The 23102-nt window shown below is 40.8% G+C and overlaps 1 protein-coding gene across 1 annotated transcript; it reads right to left on the bottom strand.

The window, feature by feature from the left end:
- Positions 1 to 456: 456 nt before the first annotated feature.
- Positions 457 to 21514, bottom strand: med24 (mediator complex subunit 24). Its single transcript, XM_084077874.1, has 26 exons — positions 21413 to 21514; positions 20408 to 20538; positions 20192 to 20274; positions 19347 to 19385; positions 19182 to 19255; positions 18218 to 18441; positions 17441 to 17552; positions 16566 to 16716; positions 15938 to 16051; positions 15765 to 15818; positions 15370 to 15452; positions 14252 to 14338; positions 13850 to 13949; positions 13328 to 13470; positions 13036 to 13073; positions 12840 to 12922; positions 11927 to 12105; positions 11306 to 11405; positions 9791 to 9966; positions 9252 to 9525; positions 8867 to 9048; positions 7498 to 7591; positions 5771 to 5870; positions 4372 to 4452; positions 3712 to 3860; positions 457 to 797 (listed from the first exon to the last, which is right to left on the bottom strand). Exons 2-26 carry the CDS (start codon positions 20535 to 20537, stop codon positions 681 to 683), a joined length of 2967 nt encoding a protein of 988 aa, XP_083934000.1. The 5' UTR covers position 20538; positions 21413 to 21514; the 3' UTR covers positions 457 to 680.
- Positions 21515 to 23102: the final 1588 nt, after the last annotated feature.

Raw genomic sequence — 23102 nt, 5'->3', positions numbered from 1 at the left:
TCCTCAAAAAGTGTTGCAACTGGCAGTTGACATAAGCAGTCACTGCACGGATGAAGGATTCTCCAAAGCCCCAGGGAATATTGGGTGGTGTGTCACAAACATGTGATCAGTCAGATGATAGTGTGCCATTATGATCTCTTATTTTTAGATGTTAGTAGGGTTAATAGGATTTTAAAGACATTAAAGATGACAGTGATGACATCACAATGACCCCGTAGCCCCTGTAGTGCTAAATGCTGCTCTGAGAGATGATTGAATCATAGAATTGAAGTCATAATGGAGATATACCACCTAATCATTCAAACTAATGAAAATACCTAACCTTACTAAGAGGCAGGTGACATGGCTCATGACAAGTATACAAGTGAATAGGAAAGTACCAGTCAGTTGACTTTGTCATGTTAAAACGTTAAAAACACACTTCAATATGAAAAACTGACAGGGTGACACAAAATGCAAGTTTCTCTTGAGTTTATTATAAAAGTCAGTATGTACATTTTTCTTTTAATATGCAAAAAACAGTCTTTGTTTTCCAAATGTCAGATGGCATGACTTCAAACCCAAACTGACACAGATCTACTCCACTTGGGTAGTGAAACTGTCATTGCCCCCCGCCTCTCATGTTGTGCCATAATCATGAGACGCTGAATTGGACTGTGGTAACTCTGCGGTGTACGGCCCTATAGGGCCGCAATGGCTTTGGCAGCTACTCTCCTTCCTAGAGGCAGGGTTAGGTCGGTGATGGCTAGGACCACCTTGGGCTTGGCCAGGGCAGGCAGCTTCACAAGCTCCGAGACCTGGTTCACAAAGACAACAACTTTTATTAGCCATGTGAATGAACAAGGATGATTTCACACGCACAAACAAAAATGAGTGTTTTCACATAGTCCTTTTTAAGCAAACCAAATTCAGTCCCCTGTCTGAGGACATTTAGAATACATTGGCATACAGCATGATTCATTTTCTCACACATTTAGATACATCTTTCTCCACACCACTCTTCACAATCATGATTAAAATACTGGAAGGAATGATCTACTTACTTGTGCAAGTGTGAAGTCACTTTAATTTCAGAAGATAACAGGACAATTTTCATTACATTCTAATTCAAACGTCACTATTAAAAAAGGCTTATGTCACGGTCAAAATGACAGAATTCCCAATCAGTTCATTAGTGTATCAGATTCAGGTCACATGGGCTACCTGGATGATGACATGAGACTGATAAGATGGCTGAGTGAATCCAGCTGTGGGAGATCCACTTTATATCAAGTGAGGGAGAGAGATGGAGAGAGAGAGAGACAACGAGAACGCCATAGAGAAAGACAGTTTGTGTGATGTTACGTCGTCAGACATTATTATTAGGGCATGCATCCTGGCAGAAATCTGAGCTCTGCTCAAGTGTGTGGACTTGCATACTTAAAGGGACGTACCAGGCAGCACGTCAAAATCCGTACCTGCTACACAAAATGTGTAGAGGTTGGCAGGTCTGTATGCTATGTCTGTATCTGATAAACTAAGCTAAATGAAGTACTGACAAGTTCACAGCCAAGAGCAGTGGCCAAAACACAAAGATAAAGAAAACTGATTGAGCAGACAATATAATTTGCACTGGGTTGATTTGGCCTCGACAGTGAGTAATGAAAAATGTGCAATATATGGTGCAAGCTCTCAGTCTGTATCTCTACTGGAATTTTGGGATCCACTCCCAGACTTTGTCTTCAGCCTCTCCTTCCTATAATTTCTGCAGCCTGCGGTACAAGAGTATGATTATTAGTATTGGGCAGCTTGCAGATGTGAATGTGAGATTGCAGATTCACACCAATTATTTGCGACATGTGTTGCAACTTGCAACATAATTCCTTTGCAGTGTAATAAAACTGGACAGTCCAGTCCACATCCAGGCGCAGAGCTGGACAGTCGTTTCCACAGCAATGGTTTTGACACTGTCCCTCCCGGCTATGGGATATAAACAGCAGACGGGTGCAGATCATTTTTTGAGTGCTCGATACTGTCCTGTTTTTAGAGGATAATTCACCGTTGTACAATATTATATTTTATACTCATATACTTTCATACAAATATTAAATAGGTACCGTATGCTCATAAAAATATTAAATAGCTATGGGTCTACAGTACACTCTCCCTCCTTTCTCTCATTCGCTCTCTTTCCCAGGGAGGTGGATGAGTAAAAAAACACTAGACTGGGTGTGTGTGTGTGTGAGAGAGAGAGAGAGAGAGAGAGAGAGAGAGATAACGTTATAACGTGCAGATTTCTGTCTGGTGATGTTGTTAGAGTGGCTCCTTAAAGGTAGGGTAAGTGATTTTCTTTGATTAAAGTGTTAAATAGCTCTATATTCTGATAATACTCATTACTACTCAATAGAGTGTTTGTTCAGTAACAGGAGTCTCCATGTCTCTCCAGCTCTTTATTAAACAGAGGGTTTAAGGTCTGTATACCAATTGTATCCAATCAGGATAGAGAACTCAGACAGGATGTAGATTAAACAAGTGAAATTGGAAGTTATCACAAAGAAATGAGCAGTGTTGGGCTCGTTACTCAAAAAAAGTGATATATAACTCATTACTTGATTGAAAAATAATATTATTACTTTATTTATTACTCCCTGCCAAAAGTAACTCGTTACACGAGTTTCAACTAAAAATTCTGACTTTTCAAGTAAAACACTAGCAGTTCTTCCTGTCTTTTCTGCAGCCTACACTGGCTGTGTTTTCATCTCTCAAGCAAACTTGCGGATCTCGCGCTAATGAACCAGTTTGATCCGGTTTAGGGCCCGCCCTTCCATATCCAATAATTTGCACGCACACATGCATATATCCGCTTTAGGTGTGTCATATCCACTTTTAGACCACATCTCTAGACCCAGGCCGTATCAGCAGCCTGCAAAGGAACGTGATCCCAGTCTGGGAACCGACTGTAGTGAAAATACCTAACCTTGGTACCGACCAACAACACACTATCACGGAATAAAAGTAAACTACACGCAAATGGCGTTTTCCACCAAGGCTCCTGAAAATGAGTTAATTTTGGGAAAATAGTAACAGTAATATTATTACTCAAAAAGTGAAAGTAATTTTTTTTAATCAAAAAAAGTGATATTACTTTTTTCATTACTTTCCAACACTGGAAATGAGCAGACAAAATTGGAACACTATAATCAATAAAAAATTAAAATGATTAATGGGTACTCTCAGTCTCTCCTGATCGGCCAAAAAGCTGGAGAGACGAGGAGACCACCCACTCTATGCTATGGGGGCTGCTGGGGAAACTGGACGGCAGGGGCAATTCTGCAAAGAGTCCCCATGGCCAGTCATTTGGGATCAATATAAGTACGAAAAAAAGGCTATATGTTATTTTAGTCCGAATTTGTCCTTTAACCAATTAACAAAAAAAAAAAAAACATTTTGTTTTAAAGTATAAGACACGGCATCGGTGCAAAGCAGCATCTGTGGCCGGTCAACTTTCCCTGGTTAAAATTGACTGATGGATGGATAGATACATAGACGGATGGCTGGATAAGCAAACAAGGGCAACCGAGAGGTGTGCATAGTTGAGCATTGTAGCTCATCACTGACGTTGACCTTTGACCAGATGAAGTTTATTGGCCTTGTGTTGTTTTCACGATGATACAGTGTATTGGGTCATTGTGGACAGCACACAAACACACAAAATTAATCAAACAATCTCACCATGGTGAAGGGCATGAACTGCAGGATATTTCCACGACTGCCCTGCTCCAGACATTCAACACACTCCTCCATAAAACTCTGTACAAACTGGGTGTGAGGTCCAGCCATCTTGGAGCCCAGGATGGAAGAGATAAGTAGGAAAAGATTGGCTGAACAGAAAGGAAAACATTGGCTTAAATTAGTCAATTTCCACACAGTTATAACATATATAATATATATACGTATAAGAAACGTTTTGTTTCTGAAGGAGAGATGAGAAGGACACTAAAATGTCCTTAATATTTTACACAGGCTTTGTCATGGCTTGGCAGATGGTCCTTGCAAACTTCAAAATGCATCAACTGCTAATGAGCCAACATTTGAAAATATATTGAAGGCATTTTTCATTTGATGTCTAACTGTGTTAATTTAATTTGTCTAACATGCTTTTTGCCTGGCAGCAACCACAACAACGTTCCAAATAAAGTCTTGACCACTTTAAACAGCGCTGGCCAATCATGTACCACAGAGGGCTGAGTGTATAGAACTATCATTTAGCACACCTTAGAGTAGAGACATAGGCACTAATTTGGTGCAATGCTTATTGGGAAGGAAATCCTGCATACATTTGGTCTGTGGCACTTAATTGGAGAACCAAAACGTAAAAGATGGAGCTCTCACCCAGGACACGGTTGAGAGGGTCCCTCATGTTGACTGAGTGAAGTTGGGAGGCAGATAGGGAAGTGCTCATTGACCGGTCCCCTGCAAGAAAAGACAACACCTCATGTCACAAGGAACCAAAACACAAGTGACTCATGGAAATCCACTCTACAGCTGACAGAAGCCTGCAAGTTACAACAAACTCTGCTTCGTCATTTAAGTAAGAAGAAAAAAAGTAGAAATGGAAACAGTCTGCTTCGTCATTGAAGTAAAAAAAGAAGAAGTGGAAATGTAGTATCCTTATTCCTTCCCTATTCGGTGGACTCTTGACCAATCTTGGTGCAATCTTGACCAAAGCTTGGTCAAACTTTAAAGTTGGGTATTGTCCAGGTCAAAATACAATTTGAGGCACTGTTCATTGAAGGACCATCCTTAGAAATACTTAAAGATAATATGAACAAATACACACCGATATTGATGCAAATACCCTTTCATTTTGGTCTTCTGATCTCCCCTCCCCCCCTTAACTAGCTATACAGAAACAGGAAACAGAGGGCAGAGGAGGAAAGAGATGCAAACGTTGTCTCCAGCTTGGTTTCACTCCAGAGACTCGGTCTGCGGTTATGTGGTTATGTGGTTGATGCTGGTCAGTAACCCACCTATGGTGGAAGGGCAGTTCCTAAATGACACTTCGCCTTCACTATTATTCAACAATGGAAATAATTTCCAGTCATTCAGAAAAACAAAGGTTTCAGTTTCTCACATACTTGGAATTAATCGACTTGCTGATAAAAATTTAGGATGCAAGTACAATAAGGAATAAATAAGAGGAAGCAAAAAAACAACAACGTCATATAAATGACTGAGTTAATAATCATTCACTTTCAATATCAATCACACTGCAGTGGACACGTTAAAACCTGCTGCCATGAAAGACCCTAAAAGGTTTTATGATTTTCAAGGCCTGTCAGAAATGACGCTGGCTTGCTGGCCTACTTTGGCGGTGAGTTTGCAAGAGCTGACTTGCTGGAGACTTGGAAAACACACTAGCTCTAGAACTCGTATTTGAACAGAGCTTATTATTACCAGCTGGGTCACAGCCTTTCATCTCGGGGTAAAACCTTGACAAAGATCTAATAGAGTTGTATGTGTGCATCATAGTGGTACAATTGGAAATGAATAGCAGATAGATTGGGGACCAATCTATCTGGTACATTGTGGTACATTTCATAATAATTTGGTCAATTAAATTCCACATTTTGTATTGAAATCATTTTCAACAGAGTTTACTGGTAATTGTATTTTTAACACATGGTTTAAAAACGCAGCAGCCTGCTTTTTTTTTTGACAGACAAGAGATTCTGATGAACCTCTGCCCACAGGCTGACTCGATTAGGATGACAAAGGGCTACAGACTGACCTGGACTGGACAGGGCAACAGGCTCGTCCTCGTTGGAGCTGAGCAGGCGCATGAGTTTAGAAGGCTGGGTGTCATCCAAAGGGAACAAGCTGCTGTAGTCCTGTGGGCCACCAGAGGCATGTTAGACCACCATTGTCTTTTGAACATACAAATTACAGTGTTGATTTAACTCTTAAAAGAGTAAATAAATAACCTAATGAGTCCATATTTACACTCAGAGGATTCAACTTTTTTTACACTTTGGATTTATACATAAGATTCTGCTGTAGTTTAATCCTCGATTCTTTGAAATGGACCCGAGTTTCAACTGTACGTGGACCGTTTTTTTTCTGTGTACTGTGCACCAAATCTCTTTGTCAAAAATAGCCAATCTACAGCTTGCAGATTGCATGGATTAAAGCAAAATAAAATTGCACGACTGAAAATGTTTGTATGGCCAAGTCCTAATGTGTGATTTGTGAAACAGTATGAAAGGAGCTCCCCACACCAGTGCTGTGTTTCATAAACTATTAGCACAGTATGTAAAGGTAGATGTTTTAGTAACATTTTTCCTGCTGTTCTACATACAGCCAACCAGGTAAAGTAAATCACAGATGGAGACTTTAATCTTTGCTTTCATGAAATATCTGAGACCATTAGGGTTTTATAGCAGATGCTTCTGATCATATTGCTAGTTTGACCACTTCAAATGCACTAATCTTAAAATAATAACTAACAGCCGATCTACGAGCTCTCAATGTGTCTGCGACGCATTCTTCCATAAAAGCATTGAACATGCTTCTATGGAAGCAACATGCTTCCATAGAAGACAAGACATACTACATGCTTCTATAGAAGTGCGACATGCTTCCATAGAAGACATGCAGACTTCTATAGAAGTCAAATGACTGAAATCAGTCGTGGCGACGGAGAACTTTAATCCATGAGATCGGCAATCTTTGACAAATGTTCCTCCCAGAATAGGGATGCTGGGGTTCAAGTGGTTAAATAAAATACACTTCCAGAAACCAGACTTATGTAATATGTAACACAGAGCTAATCAGAGCACAGAAACGTCTCTCTCTAAGATAGTGATCTGAGACATAGCACTGATGCTAATAAGGTGTTCTGGTGCTTCTTCATTTAAGTGCAGTGCAGCATTCAATACAATTGACCATGGAATCCTCATAAATCACCCTGAGAGCTGGGTTGGTCTCTCAGCCTTAAGCTGCCTGTCGTGTGCAATCAATAAAAGAATGAGTAATAACTTTCTAAAATTATATGAGGGTTGGCCTCTCAGAATGTGTTCATAAACTAGTTCCTAATATACATTACAGGAAGGATATTTTTTATTATTATTTCATTATTCTTGGAGAACGTGTCAGAGATATATGACATTGCGTTTGGTGTTGCACAAGGGAGCTGCCTTAGGATTTGGCTGTTCTCACTGATATGCTTCTGCTAGATGACGTCATTAGAGGACATAATGTTTGCATAATGTTAGCTTAGAAGAAATAAGGGGGGCAGATAGAGAGAGGCAGAAAGTGTGTGTGTGTGCGTGTGCGTGTGCGTGTGTGTGTGTGTGTGCGTGTGCGCGCGTGTGTGTGTAATCAACAACTGAAAGGCATCCTTGTCTACTGGCACTGGGAAACGACGCTATTGCCTATTCTTTGTGGGGTTTCCCATGTTTAGGGTACATGTTTCCTGTTTTGTTTTTGTGTCATTGTCGGTGTGTATTGCCCGTTTACCTCAATGTCCTCTAGTTGCCTCTTGCGTTGGCGAGCCGAGGCCTGACCTTTGTGGTGAGAGGAGTAAGAACTCAGGGCACACCACACTGACAACCTGTAGAGTCACAACGACAAACAAGAAAAACTCACTTAACACAAGACTCCTGTGTCTACCCAGGGAGCTGAAGGGGTTAAGCACACTCCTCCTCATCACTGGATCTTAGGACTGAATAAGGCCATTAATATTCCTACTCCCTATGCTGTCTCCCTTAATCTCACACACACACACACACACACACACACACACACACACACACACACACACACACACACACACACACACACACACACACACACACACACACACACACACACACACACCCCTTGTCTACTATGTATCTCTTATACAGAAAACAGATCTGATCACAAGATCTGTCACTTCAATGATCTTAATACAAAGAAAACAAAAACCCGAACCACTACCATAATGATAGGCCCGAAAACCAGGGGCTGTAACTATGGCGACGATAGATCCCATAGCCCAAACTCCGAATCTCCTGTGTTTACATCAAAACGCTAATAAACAACTTAAATTTTGGTAAAGTGAAAAACTGGTGTCGTTATTTTGTGCATATGCTAATGGTCAATGCCCGTGTGCAAATTCAGATCCATTGCTCCAGCCACTGTGGAGAACTGGGCAGAACAGACAGATTTTGATGACAGAGGTTTGCTTATTTATATGTAGGATATATATAGGATAGGATATGTATCAACAAATATATAAGGCTGCTGGCCACCACAAAATCTGGAATATTAACTTCAAAGTTTGTAAATGGGGAAACGTTGTATTCTTCTCATAAAGCTCAGTTAAGTTTCACTTTTTAATTGCTTGGCTTTTAAAATAAATGACATGCTTTGATCTGAAACCTTAGCTGACAAAGAAACACCAAGGAAGCCACAAGGCAGAGGAGAACATCCCCAGAAAGACAGATGACTGTTAACTGCAGTTGGATGTTGTTTGCATTCTCTGCTCTGTGTTGTGAAACTGTAGCTGATAATAAGATATCTAAGAAACCACAAGGCAGCAGAAAACATTTCCAGAAAGACATATGACTGTTTAACTTTATTTAGGTGCTATGGGCCTTGCAGGCTCCGTCGGTAATGAGACAGCTGGCTTCATTTGCCGTGTTCAATCCTGATGTAGGTTGCAATATATACACTGTATGATACAGTTGTGTCCAAGGCTGGCGATGTGCAATGTTAATTTGTATAGATTATGTTGTCATGCTACAGGTAACCATGAACACTCCAAGTGATCGTAAACACACACACACACACACACACACACACACACACACACACACACACACACACACACACTCTTTCTTACTTGGCCAGTGCCTTGCCGGGTGGGTCTGCCAGGCTGGGCCAGTGGGCTGAGTCGGTGAGCAGGTTGGGCAGTATGGTTCCCAGCAGGGTCAGGGTGATCTGCGGGGTGTCCAGGCAGAAGATGCTGTAGAACAGCTCCACCACTCGGTTTGCCCATTCCTGCCGAGTCTCCTTCAGCAGTTCCTAAATGAACAGATGGATGTTCCACATTCACTCATCGTCTCATCGTTTTTAAGATCACCCTGCTCCTGTGTTTTTATCATCGTACAAATGAATAAATCCAAATGCAAGAATCTTACTTATTGAATATTTATTGATTTATTTAATTACATAATGTAATCCTGTGCCTCAACAAACATATGGGCTCCCTTGGTGACCCAACCTACCTTGACCAGGTTGTTGGTGAACCAGAAGACGCCTCCCATGTGCAGAAGGCTCTCAAACAAGTGCAGGGCCCGGCTGTCCACCCAGCCCTTCCGCAGCACCACCTGGAACTGCTTGCTGAGGGCGTCGTGGATGGGCTCCTTGGCTGGCAGCAGATTGCGGTAGGGGATGGGCTCCTGAGCCTCCATCGGGGGGGTGCCGGTGCGCAGGGGCACACCTGTCTGCTGGAAGACGTCAGCGCACATGTGCTCGAGGATGGAGCTCATGATCACCACCCTGGCAAGAGAGGGGGACATGCACACATCTACTATAAAAAAAGAAATCATTGACCATGACACAACTGAGATTTCACAAACTTTGAAAGGCTGTGTACATTGCAAACGGCATTACGGAATTTGTAATGTGTTGTGCAGAAGAAAAGAAAGTCATCCATCATCAAAAACAAAGTCCAACACATGAAGAAATCCAGAAGAAGACATTTTGGGCCTTTCAGTATTATTTGTGTATATTTGTCTGTACAGGGTACGTGTGTTCGTTTTACCGTTCATTGTAGAACTGCAGTGTGTTCTCCGCGTACAGCGGGGTCATGAGCTGCCGGATCATGGTCTGCGGTTTCTCCCTCTCATCCCGCCCCAGCATCCTCACGTGTGCCACCAGCCAGGCAACGGCACAGATGGCCATGCTGCACACCTTCCCCTTGATATTGTCTGTGATCTTCTACACTCACGTAGGAAAAGGAGAGAAAGAGGGAGAGATATTCAATATGTTATATAGAGAATAATAGGATATGAAGGATGAGCCAAGTTGAGCTCAGTTATGGCTTACGGTTCAGATTAGGTGGTGGTGGTGTGGGGGGGAGGGGGCTTGAGAAAGAGAGATTGACAGCCAAAAGACAAATTAAGGGACATGAAAAAAGAGGAAGGAAATAGCAAGTGGAAATACACAAGTATTGTGAATTCTGACTAAGATCACTCTTGTCCTCAAGCTACTCGTCGCTTGCGTGGGCTTCCCCAGAATTGGGAAGCGATGAGAAATAAGACTAAATACAATACTTGGGTACGTGAGCTTCTTGGGCAAGTTGTCAAACATGTCAGAACTCGTAATTAACCACTGGTGACAGTGCACATTCTTCAGTAATGAAACACAGGAAAAGGAAATCAAGAGAGAGTGAAAGGTGCTGGGTGAAAACGAGCGACCGGAACAGCTCTCTCTCTATGAGGCTGTCGATGGAATGTTCTTGCTGACACAGTCTGATCACATCCTGCATTGACATTCTTAGTCACCTGAGGAAGAGCTCCTCTTCAATTTTTCCTTACATATCACACTAATGCAGGAGCATCAGTCACTGAATGTGTGACCTGAGGCTGATTCTACAAATGCTTTCTAAATCAGTAGTTCTCAACCCCTAAATTGATATGGCCGTGGACCACCCATCTGAAACTGTTTTGTGCCAAGGACCCCCAGAAGAGAAGATTTGTGTTAAAAAAAATCTAAATCATTCAAAAATGTTCAAACGCTTTAAAAGAAATCTAAAATACCAGATGTATTGCTCGCAGCGCGGCATGGGCTGTGAACTTGTAGATCTGATATTTTTTGAGAACTATTGTTCTAAACTACTATTCTAAATCCTAAGAGTTTTCTGGAAAACGTGTGTTGCTATATATATAGCCAAAATCTAAAATGACACAGATGCTTTCCCGGTTCTGATCCAATTTACTGATGCCTTTCCCATTGATCAAAAGGTAGATGTCAATCACTGTTCGTAATTAAAACACTAGCCAGTTGAGCAGTCTTTGTGATTGAAGCTCCAGCCCCAATAATGAACCATATTTCATAGACAGTCATTTAGATCAGGTTTTTCCTTTAATTTGTCATCTGTATGTATACTGTAGACATCAGGGGGTGGTTAGGGCCTTTGAGGACATGTGTAAAGACCAATTCTCAGAGGTTTCATGTGCAACCTCCTCCCCCCACCCCTACAGGCAATCTTATCTTTCCTACTGTCTCACTTACCACAAATACCAAACCATAGATAGAGATGCTGATTAGAACATACCTGCACAGCCTCCACTGACAGCACTCCGTTCTCCCAGGCATTCAGAACTTCCAAGATGGCGGCTGGTGTGCTTAGGCAAATTTCGTGCCACTTCATCTGACTGGAACACAACACATTAAAAAACATGAAACAGAAACTCAGGATGACATCTGTGTGCCAGAAATGAATGCAAATACCATAAATACATTTCATAAACCATTTAGACTCTATACAATTTGTTGTAAATCAAATACCTGAAATAGCCGTTCTAGAATGCATTGTGAGCTTGTAGAGCTGCATTTTTTGCTGAATGTTCCCCTATGGTTGCCAAATGTTTGTTATGACATGCCCAGAATGATGACACTTCTATATTTTGTTCCCACTGAAGCGTGTGATTATTTTAGTCTTTGAAATAATAACTGTTGAACACTGACTGGCATGATGAATATTGAAAGATATAATTTAATCTAGAACAGGTGTCATTGAAAATATATGAAAAGTGCTAAAGAAAACATATATACTTAATTTTTTGGTTAACCATAATCAAGCTCACAAAAGCAAACCGATAAGGACCCTAATTTGAACCATAATCAAGCTCGGGGGAACTTTCTTAGCTTCCAGAGGAAGATACGTAGAACTCACACTAGTTTCATTTCAGTAGAGTTGTGGAGCAGGGTCACCAGACTTTCCACTTTACCAGACTCAGGTCTGAAGCAGGGGTGGTCTGGGTTCAACGTCTTGCCCTCCTCTGGCATGCAGGTCTGCAGCCATGTTTCAAAGAATGGCGTCTCCCCTGAGGGGCTGGGTTCAGACAGGATCACCTGCAAACCAAAATAGAGGGGCCACTCAGACATGTCAAGGACGTTGGGATAGCGGTTTGACCGATACGGGAGTTTGAAGGATGATTCCCCTTTTTTTTTTTGGACTAAAGCCGCCGACAGCTGATTTTGTTTTCTCAGATAAAACATTTTTAATTCGGATTCTGCAGTCGATATCAGATTTCTGATAATAGGTCAACATAAGGAATATCGGCAAACTGATGTAACATTCTCCTTTGCTGCTTCACTTTTCTTTATTTAAGTTTATTCAAGTTATCTATAGGTAAACAATCACAGTTCTGGGTAACAATAGTAAAATCTAACTTAAGCATATTCTCAACAGCAAAAGCACATTTTATTATTCAGTATGCCAGCTGCAGAAAATGCCTGGTCACTAGTACTGTAGCTAGCTCCTTTGAGTGCTCAGTGAAAACGTGGATCTCTGGACATCTACTGGAAATACAGTGAAAGTACAGGTTGTTTAAAAATGTAGTACTTGCATAACATGAAGTGGACAGGGCATTAGTCTGTAACATTGCAAGCCTGTCAATATAATGTTCCATGGTCCTGAAGGCACTTGAGGACCATGTCCCACACAGAACAACTGCCCCACTGGAAGGGCTCAGAGAGACCATCAGTAGAAGACTGTTCTTGAAATGGTACGAATGTGAAGTGGGCGCTGGAGGGTCAAATAAATAATCGAATCAAAGTAAGTATATAGGGTTTAAGTGGCTAACCTCTGATCCATAGGTCTGCACCACGTGACACAGCATGAGGAAAGAGATGTCAAAGAGCAGGGCTCGAACTGAGGCCGACTTGGCTGCAGGAAGGGAAAAAGAAACACCTTCACGTAAGTATCTCAGTGGAAAAACTCCAATGCTGACAAATTTCCCACATTGGAACACATCACTCTTGATATTGTGTTGCACTCACATCCTTCTCCGCTGATGTGCTTGGGAAACTCATTGAGCCTGCAAGGGCAAGAGGAGACTATTAAAAGAGTCTATGACTCAACAAAACTTACATCACGAGGAATTTCCGACGACTATCAAAAATATGGTGTGATGGCACGCAGATGTGTTGCAAACTTGGCAAACTCTGGGTTTTGTGCACAATTATGACAGTGAATATGACAAGCGAGAAGACTGGAGGGCGGTTAGTTTTCATTCACTTTGCAAACATTTGGCTCCTATGCATATGCTGTTCACCACCCACATTAACTCACTTGATGAACTTCCGGGCGAATGATTTTAGCTTCCCAGTGGCGGCGGCTGCTGCCAGGAGCAAGTCAAGGCTCTTCCCAGACAACATGTGTCCCAGAACCCCCAGCAGGCCCTCGGGAGACTTGGAGTGGTCAGCGTCTACGGTCTAACACACAGCAGAAAGGAAAGGAAAGTGAGACATGAGATCAATGAGTTGATGCAAGCATCCGGCTATGAAGCTGTCGTTTATTCTGCCACAGCATTTTGGCTTCCAACTTCCAACATAATCGAAGGTTAAGCATTGTGGTTGAAGAGAACCTTTACCAACATGTAAACTTGGCTGACATTTGAGCTTGTCGATCTACATTTTCGCTGATTTAGACATTTTCGCCAATAACGACATGCCCAAAATAGGGACGCCAAGTTGAAAGTGGTTAAGTGCATGACACATCCAGAAATCAATTCTGAGTCAGTAACCCACCAATACCAACCAAGGATTATACAGGGCTATGAACGCTGTGAAATAAAACCACCAGGCTCTCTACCTTGAGTATGTTTGTGACTGTGGGCTCAGCTCTCAGAATGAGACCCGGGTTCGGCTGGATGTTGGCGTTTTCTGCTGTCTTCAGCCTTGGGGCGTACTCCCTGTCCTCAGCCCTTAAGAAAATGTATAACAGGGGAGGGACAGATAGAGAGAAGGAGAGAGAGATAGAACAAGATGGGAGCCATAGAGAAAGGAGGCAATTAGAGAGGAAAAGTAGAGAGAAACCAAACGTGACAGGACAAGAAAGAGGTCTCGATCCAAGTTGAACAAGGGAGTTTGTGAAACAAAGCAATGAGAGAGGAGGAGACAGAATGAAGGGAATTAGTTCAGGTCATAAGACATAATCCGATTCAATTCGCTTCCTGAATGTTTTGTTTTTCCTCACTCAGCCTGGAACACGTACCGCTTAGAGGTGAGATTGGCTGTGTTGCTATCAGACAGCAGACCCAGCTTATTACACTCCTGCAGGAGCATGCTGAGACAGTCACAGCTGCAAAATGAGAGGGAGAGGAAATATGATCAATTAATATGATGGCAGACAGGGGTGAGGTTGGCCATGCCATTTATAGTCGTAGTATTAGTACATATACTGTACATACTAGGGCTGGGCAATTAATCAAAACCGATATTTAGAACCAATAACCGACTTATAACCAAATAATCGAGAAGATCTTTTTTTTTTTACTATTCCCTCACATCTAGGGTGACGGTCACACCCCATGAAGCCTTGAATTCATGGAGTTTTTTGTTTTTGTCGCATTCCTAAGCCAATAGGAAAGATGCTAATGTCTCCGGTAGGAGACTCAAAGTTGACACTTTGAGTCTCCTACCGGAGCCGCCGCCAGTCATCAAATTATTGGCTTAGGAATGTGACAAAAACAAAAAAACTCCATGAATTCATGTCTCAATGAGTAATCGATAGAAAAAAGGTCATTTTGGGGTGATGTTGGCCGGGCAATTAGGCCTGGCTCACATTTGCCGTTCCAATTCATTACATTGAATCCAATTCATTATCATGTTTGACAGGTTTAAGGTCAGGGCTCTGTGCAGGGCAATAAAGTTATTTCTCAAGCATCTCAACAAACCACTTATGTACAGTATGGGGAGCATGGGGGGAATGGGGGATTGTCATTCTGAAACAGGAAACAGCTTTTGATTTTATACAGTATATATTTCATTAAGCCCTTGTGGAAATGTGTCCTCTGAATTCGATCCATCCTAAGTACTTAATTGCAGTGAGCAGCCACAGTGCAGCGTCCAAACAGTTGCCACACAATTGTCTAGATAGAATGTCATTGTTGCTGTAGCATTAACATATCCACTCAGTGGAACAGGGCACTAATTAGAAACATTAATTAGAAAAGGTGTCCACTGACGTATGGTCATATAGCGCATCTAATGAACTGAAAATCTCTCTCAGAGGGCAATTTCACTGAAGGCTGTGTCAAAATGAAGTTCATAAATATGATGGATGCTACTTTAATAAAAGATGGCGGAAGGAACCTTTTTTAAGGCACTTACTTGCATCTCTGGTCTGCTTTGTCCAGCAGTGGTGTGAGCTTTAACAAGTATTCAAAGGCAATGTTCACATCATCCATGAAGTCCTGCGAATGGACACTTGTTAGATGATGTTCGGCGATGGTAGCCATCCATAGCATTAGTTTTCATCACAAAGTAACTTAATACAGAAGTTGTTTTTGTAATGGATTTTTACATTAGTTTTACTACATTATCATTTTAATCAAAGTTTGTTAGCCGTTTTCTCACTTTTTTTAATACTTTACATATCAAGCTGGGTTTCAATGTCTCTGAGCAACAGTAGTTTTTAATATTTAATTAATCAATTGTCAGCATGCAGTACCATATATTTTGTACAATATCAGAAGCGGACGACATCACTGAGTTAAGTTGAATACCTGTCCCTTGTCTCCCTGAGGGTACTTCTTTAATCTGAGCAGAACTTGTGGGATCTAGAATTGAGGCAAGAAAGAATAATAAAGGGGAAATTGATACATTTTTTACTGTTCTATTGGGAGTACATATGAAAATCTGACACCTCAATTTGGTATCAATGTAATAAGACACTGACCTTGAGGAACGTGAAGGCAGTCCATTTAAGTTCCTCAGTGCCCTCTGGGGACTCGATGAGGCCAGTAAAGCAGGCCTTCCAGATCTCCAACACAAAGAGAGGAGCAGGAATATGCTGCAAGGAGATATAACAGCACACTCTTCTTTAACAAAATACTGCCCTCTAGGGTGCCAACATTATGGCTACACTGTAAAGCCAAAGGAATCAAATGGACCCTTACAGGTCCATTTGGTTTCCATTTCTTCAGAGTTAAAATAACAAATTTACTGTGTAGCAAAAAGTAATGATTCCCTCTTCAATCACTCACAATCAATTCATCTTGATGATATGGAGGAACTGAATTATTTTATTACACTTTTAGCATCAATTATTTTCAGCTACAGCTGAGGGTCTATATGAAATGATGTTCCACCATTGCTGGTATTGAATGATTAGTATTGTGAAAGCCAGTGCTGCAATATGTTTGTGATCACCCCACTGCAAACTTTAAATGCAATTAAAGTAACGCAATCGTTAAGCTAATGCAAAAGTTAATTTGTTTTTGTTTTTTACAGAAGGAACTGATTCATCAAAATGTGTTGGGGGGCCAAACCCAAACACCAATATCCTCTTCAGTGAGAATTTTCACCTGCATTCTCTTGATCATCATCAACTGCTCCACCAGCGGCTGAGTCTCCCCTGTCAGGTTTGTGGTTCCTTCCAGCATAACGAAGGCATGGACTGAAGGGAAGGAGGCGTGCAGTGGAGGCTCGCTGTGTCCCGACAGCATGTAGGGAATACTGGAGCAAAGACAACACTTGAATTGTACTGCATGCTTGATGGCGTACACGGTTTATAAGACATATTTCGGAAAAAGAGCAAAAAACAAAATCATCAATCAGCAGCTAGCTGGTTATCAGGGCTTCTAGAAATACATGCAATGCCACCTGTTCTTGGAGGAACATTTTTCTAAAGCATAATAATAATAGACCAATCGCTGAGCTCCACATCTCAGCCTTCCCCTTTAGTAATTGCCTGTATTTTGTGTTGAAGAAATAGTAATGGTTTTTGATGATTACAGGCTTTGTTGACGAGAATAGAAGGACATTTTGGAGCTCTGGCTTCAAAAATCATCATAATTTTACGTGGAAAATTCGTGATGACGCATTCAAGTCAATGGAGAAGCTCTCAGAATGTCTAACATAGGGAGACGGGCGGGTGAGGGGTGGAGCGATCTGTCTATTTACTTCTCATAATTATCAAACACAATAAAGACAGCATGATAACATTTTTACAGCGTGGCTTCTTCAGGAGGCTAACCGTCTGTAATATATTGTGTGTCATAGGACTAATACATTTAATCTTTAGATACACCTTCATTCATGTTTTCTTATTGTCTTTTGGTCCAGCACTTGCCGTAAACGTTTTTTGGATGTGTGCAACTAAAAATGTACTGTTCAATCAATCATAGAACATTGAAAGTAAGTTGATGAATGTGAGGTAGGGACCTCTTGTCCTCCTCACCCCTTCACTAATGTCACGCTCTCCTCCAGTTTGGTTCGTAGCGTCTGATTGGTCACACTGTTGAGGCCTTCTGTCACTTTGAGCATTGCTTGCTCCACATTGCTCCAGGAACCTGTTGAGGAAAAGCAGTGGAAACGTAATTCTCTCTTGCACATGCATTTACAGTGCACAATCACATACACACAGAGATTCCCAGTACGCATGCATTTACACTTCAATTGTCTATATTGTCACTGCTGGTCAGAAACCTTGTATGTACATTTTTCAATTAAGTAAAAGTATCAATACTGCAATGTAGAAATACTCTCTTACAAGTAAAAGTCTGGAATTCAAAATGTACTTGAGTAAAAGTATCACAATGTACTTAAAGTACAAAAGGTACTCATTATGCATAATGTCCCATTTCACCAGTTTTAAAATGTGTAACATGTATAAAAATAGCAGATCTACAAGCTCACAATGCGTTGCATCGCCACACATTGTGAGCGTGTAGATCGGCTATTTTCAAATGGCCAAAATGTATATAGGGCTGAAGTGGTGAATGTATGTTTTGTAATAATAATCAAAATCTACAAAGTAACTAGTAAGTAATGTTTTCAAATAATTGTAGTGGAGTAAAAGTACATTATTTGCCTCTGAGATGTAGTGGAGTAGAAGTACTGAAAACTGGAAGTACTCCAGTAAAGTAAAAATACCTCAACATTTTACTTACAGTCCTTGAGTAAATGAGTTACTTTCCACCTCTGATACACAAATTCACACACAAAGACGTAATACCTTGATCTTCCAGTCGAGCGATGTGGACCAGGGCTGTGTTCTTGTTGCTGCTCATCAGTGTGTACAGCCTCTCCTGGCAGGCCCTCAGGATGGCCTCCGTACTGGCTGACGGGCCCAGCTCCCTCAGCTTGTCACAGTACCAGGCGCAGCCCTGCAGCAGCCAAACCACCACCCCCAACAGAGCCCGGCAAAGCCCGATGCACTCCTCCGCCTTCCCGTAGCAGCTGCAGGGTGAAAATAGGGACTCGAGTTAGTGGGAAGGAGTAAGGTACAACACATCACAAAATTAAAGAGAAAGACTTGAACACCGCAATCTAACTCCTAAAGCTTTATTACGGTTCAGCTTACATGCCTTCTTCAGAATGCCTGTTATTTAAAATGTTTAGCTTTAAAAGGACGCCAAAACATAATCTAAGGTAGATGCATTAGGAGCTCGAGTACATTGCAATGTACAGACTTGATTTGTGTTTTGGAAAGATAGTCATGTACAGTGTCCTTGATGGTGTTCTTCTTGATGAAAACATCAACAGCATGTTCACACTGGCCATCTCTTAATCTCAGTAGTGACTGACAATTACTGATGAAAACTATTTTAGTTCTGTGTGAGAATGTCACATTAAACTCCATGGCAAAATCTGTCAGTTTCAACTTTCATTGTTTAATTCAAGTGATGCAGTTTAATACAGCATCAATATCACTGCAAACTAAACAGGTTGAGTTATGCTAGTGTTGAGCACGTTTTCTTTTCAGTTTCTGAGAGTTTTCTCTTCCCAGCTGATTATGTCAAATGCTCTGCATAAAATCTTGGAGGCGAAAGTTAACTTTTACGATTAGACACAGTGACTGATTTGGGAAATGGGAATACCATTAGGTGCAGGAGATAAAAATATAAAACTAATGGTGCAAGAAATCGTCTGCTATGTTCAAAGACATAAAGTACCAAATTGCTTTGGATGTGATGTACCTGAGACGATGGCAGAACATATCCATTATCTCCAACAGTGATTTGACACACAGCTCCCGAGAAAAGTCATCAAACTAGACGAGAAAATAATAGATGCAGTTACTGAAGAAAAAATAATCACTTGCGTTATGAGGCGGAAAGGACAGATTAAAAAAAAGATCTTACCTTACTGATGGCTGTGAGCACACTGGAATAAGACACCATCTAGAAAAAGAGGAATTTACACAGACATTTAAACACTTTACTTAAAGCTGCCATCCGGAACTTATTTTATGAACATTTTATTTTAATCAATCTGTATGGTAGAGTATGTTAATACAGTAGCACATCTGCAGTGATTGGAAGTGTCCTACTCTTCCAATGAGAAATCTAGACCCTGGTGTCGAGTAGAACCCGTACTGGTTGACAAGTATTACTACTTCAAGCTCATAAGCCTGCCCAAAATCTCCAAAGGGTGGATTGATTCCCTCTTAAATGAGCGGTAGATGTTTCGTTTCCCACACGAGAGAGACCAGGGTTTGAATCCCGGGTGTTATATTTGAATTTACCTCTTCATTAAGAGAAGGCCTTAAAACGTACGGACAGTAGCTTTAACAGCATCAGATCTTTCTAATGCTTTCTTTCTCTTTGTACATTTCTTAGGTCATACATTTAATGTTTCAGGCATGCAGGACGATATAGCTATCTTGCAAAATGATATATCCAACATTTTATACATTGATTGATTGATGGATGTCTTTATTGATCATGAAATAAAATCATATGTCACATACATCTGTAACAAACATCTGACCCACAATCATCTGACCCACAATAATCAACAGGATAACGCAAAAAAGCCTACAGCTTGTTCCATTGCGGTCCTTTAGTATGAGGTGTGTATGATGATGTAGTGTGGGTGCTGTTGGGTGCATGCGACACATATAGTTCATGATGTGAGCAGCACGTCTCTGAGTGAATGCGTGGGTGTATAAGTATAGTAAAGTATAGTAAGACTTTTTCCCACTCACCTGGGAACTTATGGCATATTTGAGGTAAGAGAGAATAAGTGGGTTTGGAGAGGGACCAATCAATGCCTGCTCCATAAGAGCTTCTGAAATGCACAGACAGACAACAAGAAGGATTTACATTAAATGGTAACTTGTTAAACAGTCAACTCCTGAAACCCAATGCTGCCCATTCATTCTCACCATCACTTATTTAAAAAAAAGCCCCTCTCTACTGACCTGCAAGATTGAGATAGTCCCATGTTGCTCCTTTAGGAAAGTTCCTCTTGATGTTTATGGCCCACTGATAGTCACTCCAGCGTTCCTTCCAAGCCTGAAGAATGGCTTGCTTCAAATTGACCACTTTCATCCTAACAGAAACATGCAGATAGGTAAAAGTACACTCACACACCAGTGGTGGAAAAAGTACTCACAGAAAGTTAAAAATCTACACACTCACAATGCATCGCAACACATTGTGAGTGTGTAGATCTGCTATTTTCAAATAGCCGAAATGCATATAGGGCTGAAGTGGATAGTGTGTCTAGTAGTAATAATGATCAAAATCTACAAAGTAACTAGTAACTAAAGTTTTCAAATAATGGTAGTGGAGTAAAAGTATAATATTTGAGATGAAGTGGAGTGCAAGTAAGAAAATTGGAAACACTCCAGTAAAGTAAAAATGCCTGAAAACTGTACTGAAGTACTTGAGTAAATGTACTGTACTGAATTTCAATTAAATATATGTATGTAATTATTTTTGAAATTCAATTTCATTGGAATTAAATGTACTGAATTGAGTAAGTGTATTTTAGTACTTGAGTAAATGTGCTTTCCACTGCAGAAACATGCAGATAGGTGAAATCACACACACACACACACACACACACACACACACACACACACACACACACACACCAGCAAATAACATGTCTATATACCTTGCACGCTAGCTAACACATGCACCAGTTAAGACTGCAGCAGCATACATACATACATACATACATACATGACAAAGGGTCGTGTTTGGTTGATATATGCTGCAGCTTTTAGTATGTCACCGTGGCTTTTAGGTTAGTTAACGTTAGTATAATGAATGAATAGCAGGCTAATGTTAGCTAGCTGGTGGGAAGCGGTCTGTTTCATTGAGTGATGATTACTATAACAGAGAATGCAGAAAATTATGAGCGAGTCTTTAAAACGTTACTAAAAGCAATGCGACCGGTCGTCACTTTAGTTACTAACCTGGAAACTTTAGAACGTCCCAAACGGACCAAATCAATGTTTACACAATTTCACAATTACGATCACAATACAACGAACGCCATCTTTCTTTGTGGCACGTTACTGTCGCCAGTGCTGATTGGTCAGCCTCACAGAGGCGGAGCATTCGTCCGGGTGATTCGACAAAGGCAGAACAGAACCACTGTTGCCAGGTTTTGCGAGAGAAACAATCAACCAGGTCTAGGAAAACAAACCTAAAAGAATGAACACTTTAAATGCATTTGCTATTTGAAAAAATCTACAAGCTCAAAACGCGTCGTGATGTCACGCATTGTGAGCTTGCAGATCTGCTATTTTCAAAACATCTTTTGAATTAAAATGTCAATATTTTGAAGATTTCTGAAACATTCTAAAATAACACAAATCTGGTATGCGCGGCTCCCTGGCACAAAACATTTTCAGATGGGGTTTAGGGACAAATTACATATTACTTTGGGGGTACATGACATGGACATATTTGAACACTGGTTTAAGTTATAATAATAATAATTGCTTGTAAACAAGCCCAAATAAGGAACTAAACTTTAGAAACCAGCTCCAAAAAAAAACGCAACCACCAATATTTACTAACCTCGCATCACCAGTCTTTCCACCTCGGAGGAAAAATATTTACAACTACAAGCAACTTTACAGAAAACAAGCCCAAAGTCGCTTATAATAAGCGGACATGGCAACACTGAACAGAACGCAAGCTCAAAGGCAGAATAATAATTATGTTCCACCGCAGGGTGTCGCTGTCATCAAACCTTTAATTGACCCCAGCTTCTTATCGACAGCAAGGCAAGTACATGGAATAGATAGCAGAACTAAGATAGTGATACTGTTTGATATCGTTTTCCATTCTCTAATATGACACCCTCCTCCTCAAACGTTATGTTATATGCATAGAGGAAAAAACAAATCCTCATTTTACCCAGTGCTAACTGCTAAGGCATATGGCTCAGGCAAAATTTTGGCCACCGCACCTGGTTGGCCAATCATCAAGTCCTATCTACAGTAGGCTACATTGATTCTGACGTATGTATATATTCTCTTAACTACTCAAGCTCACGTAAATGTGTTTTAGAAGGAGTTAAATATTCAGAATGTTCTATTCTATATCTATACAGTAGGCCTATGCACGTTATTTAGAAAAAAAATCTGTTAGCATCCAGTTCCTCCAATTAATAGTGCAAGACTAGTCACCAAATTAGCATTGGTAATCAGACAAATATCATATTTTTTGCATTGCCAGTAGTTGTATTAAACCCAAGGCATACTGTGCCTGGTGTACTATAAGTGATAGATGAAACACATTGAATGCTTGTTGTGTTTTGGGAGACAAACTGACATTGACTGAAACTGTTCCACCTGTTTGTGTCAGCAGATGTCCCTGTCGTTGCCAGGCCTGGAGGTCATCACTCAATGCTGTTCTTCTCTCAGTGGAGCATCTCTTTAATCTGGTATGATCTAAGGGTTTTAGGTTATCGTGCCTTGAATGCTACAGTCTGTTGCTTTGTAGCTTGTTTTTAAAAATGTTCACATTATGAATGCAATAATAACACAAATTAAAACATTTCCTCCAAGGAAGTATTGCAGGGATTTGTAATATACAGTAAAAGTTGGGGCTCTAGAGTCTAACTTATCCTAAATTTACCCTGTAGTGCAGTTA

The sequence above is a fragment of the Gymnoscopelus microlampas genome (genome assembly GCF_963454915.1).
Source record: "Gymnoscopelus microlampas genome assembly, chromosome: 14".
Lineage (NCBI taxonomy): Eukaryota > Metazoa > Chordata > Actinopteri > Myctophiformes > Myctophidae > Gymnoscopelus > Gymnoscopelus microlampas.
The sequence above is the reverse complement of the archived record's forward strand: the minus strand, read 5'-3'. Positions and strand labels throughout refer to the sequence as shown.

Coding starts and splice junctions, on each gene's coding strand:
- med24 (XM_084077874.1), bottom strand. CDS start 20,537: ATGAAAGTGGTCAATTTGAAGCAAGCCATTCTTCAGGCTTGGAAGGAA. Junction 12,923..13,035: donor GCACATCAGCGGAGAAGGAT/GTGAGTGCAACA, acceptor CCCTTCCTGCAG/CCAAGTCGGCCTCAGTTCGA. Junction 11,406..11,926: donor TCTACTGAAATGAAACTAGT/GTGAGTTCTACG, acceptor GTTGTGTTCCAG/TCAGATGAAGTGGCACGAAA.